A 6,000-nucleotide genomic window follows, 5' to 3' on the forward strand; every position below is an offset into this window, starting at 1 on the left:
TTGCCATTTATAGTTTCTTTTCTTGAACTATTATTCACAAGGCATACTTAGATGAAATCAGTTAATGTGTACCTAATAAAAGATAAACTTACTAATACATTCTGAGGATTACACAAATGATGTCTTCTATAAAATTAGAATATTCTATGCTTTAGCATAGTGGTCAGTCTGTCTGACTGTGAAACTAGCGGGCCCGGGATCGAATCTTGGTTAGGATAAGTTGCCTGTTTGAGGTTTTTCCGGGGTTTTCCCCCAACCCATTAAGAGTAAGTGCTGGATCACTTTCGGCGCTGGACCTTGGACTCATTTCACCTTCATCTTCAGCCATCCTGCCTTTTTACATACTCATGTCATCCTACTATATGGGGCTAATATGGGTGCCCCAACCTCAGAACAGGATTCTTCATCATAATCGCGAAAAAGTAGGTAGAAGAACAAATGGATACACGTCAATATGTGCGGCATTAGCAAAAAAAGTATAACTTTCTTCTACATTCAGTGGTTTTTCTGTTCTTGGTATAACCACAGTGTAGGTATTAATACTTATACTGTGGTATAACCAGGGGCGGCTTTCGAAGGGGGGCTGCGGAGCTGCAGCACCCCCAGACATTTGTGGCTCTTGTCTCGTTTTATGTTGTGAAATACATTTATTATACATTCTCATTTAGCTGCTCGAATTATTTAAAAATTTCGCTCTCATTGACATGCAGGCAATCGTTAGTGAAGTCACTTCCTCCCCTGGTGCTGCCAGAGCGAAACGAGAGACAAGGACAGATTGGTGAAGCCACTTCCTCCCCTGGAGCTGCCAGTCTCGTCTCGGATGCTTTGCGCGTAGTTTTACCCCTTCCCTTGTTGTCCCTTGCCATGGAACCAGAGTTTCCAGGCGCTGCAAAATTTGCAGCAGTTTGTCAGTAGCGCGCAGTTTTAAATGCATTTTCTTCAATGTTGTGAGTATAACAAGTGCAACAGGGTTTAATTCTGTACAATATTTACAGTCTATTCAGTTCAGTACCTTAACAATTCAGGAGAAATGTGAAATTAAGTGCCCATCAGTTGAATCTCATAATCGAAAGAGCCGCTAAACAAAATAGCCTACAAAGCCCGCATATTTTTTTGCTGATTTATCCAGTATCCCTGCTTTCTTCTCTCGATCTCCACACAGTCTGTATTAGATTAATGTGTTGCAAAGACAATTCCATCAGCTGGGGCAACAAGATGGAGTTTTAAAATAAGGACAGTAAATGTTGTTCGTGAGAAGAAGGAGCCATTGCTAGAATGTTTTCAAACCATAATGAAATCTGAAACATCTAACAACATCACAATAAATGAGGCAAGCGCCCTGGTGCGTACTCTTGAAGATCCTGAATTCAATTTCTGGCTCAGTTTTTTTTCATTTATTGATGTATCATGTAGATATATTATACAACCAACTACAACATAGCCAGTTAGATATTTCTAGGGCTCAAATCTGCATAAAAAATTAAGTTATGGTTTATTTCACGACTTCGCAACTGCAGGGGTTATATCAGCGTCGCCAGTGTGCCACAATTTTGTCCCGCAGGATTCTTTTAAATGCCAGTAAATCTACTGACATGAGTCCGTCTCATTTAAACACACTTAAATGTCATCGACCTGGGCCGGGATCGAACTCGCAACCGACTATGCTACCGAGCCCGACTCTGCATATCAAGCTTTGTTAATACCATACAGACAATATGGAACAGTGCACAGTTGAGCAGCGAGATCTGTTAAAATGAAAACCCTAAACAGCATCGTAAGATCGAAGGGATTCAGACAAGGGTTGCGGCAGCCAAAGAAGTGTGTGACCTCATTATCACACAAGCTAACACCCGATTCCAGTTCGTAGGTCATCTGATATTATCTTCTATTCTGTGTCAAGAAAAATTTGAATGCTATAAAAGCTCATTTCCTGAAAATGACCTGAAGGTATGTGTGAAGCTTTTTCCAATGTTCGATAAAGACAAACTAAAAACGGAACTCACTGTGTTGTATCAGAGACAAGAATTCAGAAATATCAGTGACGCAGTCAAACTCTTGCAGTTTCTTCTATCTGAGAACTTGCAGGCCTCATTTTCAGAAGTTGTGGCACTACTACGCATAGCTATCACCATCACCATACCAATGACAGCTTCCGAACCAGAACGTTGCTTTTCATGTGTGAAGAGAATAAAATCCTATCTCAGAAATACGATGAGGGAAGAGAGACTGACCGCATTAGCTATGTTTTCCATTGTAAAAACTATGTTAAACGACATATCGGATTTTAATAAGAAGATGATTCTAAAGTTTGCAACCTACAAGACAAGGCGCATGGAACTAATCTTTAAATAATGTAAGTTGCATTTTTTTTTGTATGCAGCCCCCCTGAATTCAATGCCCACGAGCCGCCACTGGGTATAACCATCTCTCTGTCAGATTTCATGGTGATATGATGACAGATCTGAAGGATTACACCTTAGAAATACGAATTTATTCAATTCATTGAAGTAATTCATGCAGAAATTCAAAGCGGTTACATATATACATAGCCTACACAGAGCGAGAATATTGTCTCTAAGGAGAACCATTCTTCACTCATTATTATAAAATGAATCCCTAAACTTGAAGAAAAGTTACAAGTATTACAAATCCTATTATCTAGGAAAATAATTTATTTAAAAAATCCAGTTGCAAATAAAATGAAATAAGTATGTGAAATGTAAAACAAATGTAATCATAGAATCTTCAGACTTTCATGCATAAAGATATGTCAGCATTTCTCAATTATATATACACGTATTTTCATGGGAGCGGATTAATTGAGGACATGTCGTGCTCAGTGGTGCAGTGCACGGACTTCATTTATATATGACAGAAAGTTCCGTACAAGCAGTGTACCGTACCAACTTCGATGCCAAAGAGGTAAACAAGTGGTTTTATTCAAATGTGGTAATGATTTTGTAACTTGATGTGTCGGTTTTTGTTCACTGTTATTAATATTGCTTCTGCATGAACTTCAGTGAAGGATATTTTTAAGGTTTAATTTTAGAAAGAGATACACAGTAGAGCATCGATTATCCGAAACAATTGGGGATGGGGGGTATTCTGATAACCGATAACAAATTGTACCGGTGTCATAGGAGCAGTATGAAATAAAAAAACACTGTTATTAAACACAAAACTGTACATGTATATTTTGTATCACACATCTTACAAATAAAACAGAGAACTGACTAACCTAGTTTGACAAGTTCGAAATGGCCATTAAAGTAGGAAATACAGTTTAGGAAAAGAAGTCCAAAATTTTCTTTCCTTCAGAGCTGACACTCGTTTTTTTGCAGCCAAATCTCGCAAACAGCACTAAAGAAACTTCTACATGGCGAGCGCGCAAATTTGAATTTGGCGACTGGAACGCTTTTGGTTAACCGATGATTCAGTTGATTAGTATTCAGATAATTGATGCTCTACTGTATATCAAAAAAAGACCAGATTAGTATTATACCTAATTTTTAACAAATTTGAACTAAAATTATGCAAATCTGTAGTATATTACTGTAATACTATTGATATCAATATCGCTATTGCATACCGAAATTAAAATAAATTTACTGTTACTTAGTGATGACCTCAAGTGTTTAGTCCAATAAAATGATTTTGAATCTCGTCTGGATATCTTCCCTTCTGACTTTTACTTTTAATACATCCTCGGCTCTTGTTGGTGTTTTAACATAAAGTGTTGAGGAGATTGATGGAAAAGTGTGTAATTCCATTGAACTCTTTCCTCACCAAAACATTTTCTGAATCATTTATCAGGTATGCCTGCCCTAAATATTATTTATTTTGTTTAATCTGTTTAGGCGCCACTTATCAAAATATCAATCATAAAGTCTATTGCAGTATCGTAGAGATAAATATGACAAATCTGTAAATGAAGACACTGCTTCGCAACATACGGTATGGCCTAAAACTCAAAATCTTCACAACAAAAATAAACGATTTTTTAAGGTCATTACTTTGATACCTTTCAAGCTCTACATTTATCCTCTTTTCAATCAGGCTCTTCAATACTAACTGAATGTAAATAAATTAATGGAAAACTTAGAAAGAGAAATTTTTATCACAAATGACACAGTTTTGTTTCTCTGTATCATGTTAATGGGAATTAATAAAGATGGTTTTTGTGATACCAAAGCTTGCTGAGCTGTATTAAACCTCTGGTCTGTAAACTAAACGTAAAATTTAATCTGTAAACTGAAGGTCAAATTTCATTTTGTCATAATCTTTGTTCTATGTTCCAGACCGTAGAGTTGGATTCTGCTTCCGGCAGTTGGTTGGGGGCCGGTGCACCAGTCACACAGACGGCCTGATGTCTGTCACAAGGGCAGATTGCTGTTGCACTATGGGGGCTGCATGGGGACCTCACTGTGAAATCTGTCCCACTCCTACGTCAGATGACTACCAGGATCTTTGCCTGGAATCAGGTTACTCGGTAGATGGCCATGGTGAGTTAAGTATTAATAATTTGTTGTTATTTTTGTATATTGATGAAGACGAGTGACCCCAGGAAAGAAGAATATTCCACATATTATTCTTTAATGTTTTCTGTTTAATCAATTGCACAAAAACTCACTTTACTTTTCATTAAGCACAACTCAGAACTTTAAAAATTTGTTTCTGAAATGTTTATGTAATATTTGTTGTAGTCTGTAGAAATTCTTTTCCATGAATTGTTTATGAATTAGTTTATCTCTTTATTTATTATTTTTTATTTTATTTATTATTTTTATTTAGATATTGACGAGTGCAACACAATACCAGATCTGTGCAGAAATGGAAGATGTATAAATACTCTGGGATCATATCGCTGCATCTGTAACAAAGGTTACAAGCCCCATCATAGTGGGACTCGTTGTCTGGGTAAGTAACTGTTTGTAAATAATGCGAAAGAAGCTGAATAAGAAAAGTCGCTTTGGCGGTGTAGTGGTTACCGTGCTTTTTCTGAACGCGAGTATTACGAGTTTAAATGCGGCCTTGGGCATTGGATTGTTAGGAGGCATAAAAATCTTTAGTGCAGCTTCTTTTAGAAGGAAAGTAAATCTACAGCACGAAAGAAAAACACTGACTCATGGATAAATTATCAGCTATCTGTTATCCATTCCATCAAGTTTTCTGCTTTGTAAACTGATAACTCTATGAGCCATCATCTCAATTGAGACTTATATGTATCTGCGCGACGTCACATGAGCATCAAGATGCCTCTGGTGAACAAAGGAAACAAAATATAAAATTGAGATTTAGTGCGGTATATCTTCAAAGGCTGCTGCATATTTTTTCCTCCCCACAGAGGAGGGACCTAAATTCTTACATTATAGATCGAGACTTATTGTGTTTATCACTCTTATCATAGGGATGATTGTTGAAGTCCGTAGGACCACATTCCTGTAACTATCATGTTTCACAATTCAGTGTCATCTGATTCAGCTTAACACAACTCTTACTTCCAATAAAGTCCCTTTTCACGTCCTCCTGAGAGTTCTGTAATATTTCAGAATTATGGTATCTGTATGCAAGTCAACTGTACTACATCCTGCAGGGACCTAAAGAAGGCAACCATTATAAATTAGAATTTTATATCTACTGCTTATGTAATCTTCATCTTACGATGTTGGGTGACGTATATACGTCCGTTGATGTGACCAGAAGTAGCAGGTTCGATTCCCGCTCGAGGTTGTGAAATTTTTCTTTCATATCATGGCATGATTGTGACTATAATAGTATTTAGTTCATTTATATCTACTGCTTAGATTTGGATAACTCCGTTTATTTGAGACAACCAAATATGGATCATGACTAGATTCCCTTGCTTACATATCTTGCATTTCATAAAATTCTGTCTTCCGAAATAAATTATTAGTTTAAAAACACTTCTTCCACGTTAAAATGTCTCGATATGAGCAACACAACAGTATGGCGGATTTTCAGAATGTAACATCTATACTC

The 6,000-nt window shown here is 36.9% G+C and overlaps 1 protein-coding gene across 2 annotated transcripts in view; it reads left to right on the forward strand.

Annotated features, from left to right (window-relative positions):
* LOC138712024 (fibrillin-2-like) overlaps window positions 1-6,000 on the forward strand; it is a 603,403-nt gene that overhangs the window by 567,980 nt on the left and 29,423 nt on the right. The window contains exons 45-46 of one of the 2 annotated variants that reach the window (XM_069843407.1): window positions 4,299-4,502; window positions 4,792-4,917. In XM_069843407.1, coding sequence (XP_069699508.1) covers window positions 4,299-4,502; window positions 4,792-4,917 — 330 coding nt within the window. The remainder of the gene's footprint in view (window positions 1-4,298; window positions 4,503-4,791; window positions 4,918-6,000) is intronic. The other variant, XM_069843408.1, reaches the window with a different exon arrangement.

This window comes from Periplaneta americana, chromosome 13, assembly GCF_040183065.1.
Source record: "Periplaneta americana isolate PAMFEO1 chromosome 13, P.americana_PAMFEO1_priV1, whole genome shotgun sequence".
Lineage (NCBI taxonomy): Eukaryota > Metazoa > Arthropoda > Insecta > Blattodea > Blattidae > Periplaneta > Periplaneta americana.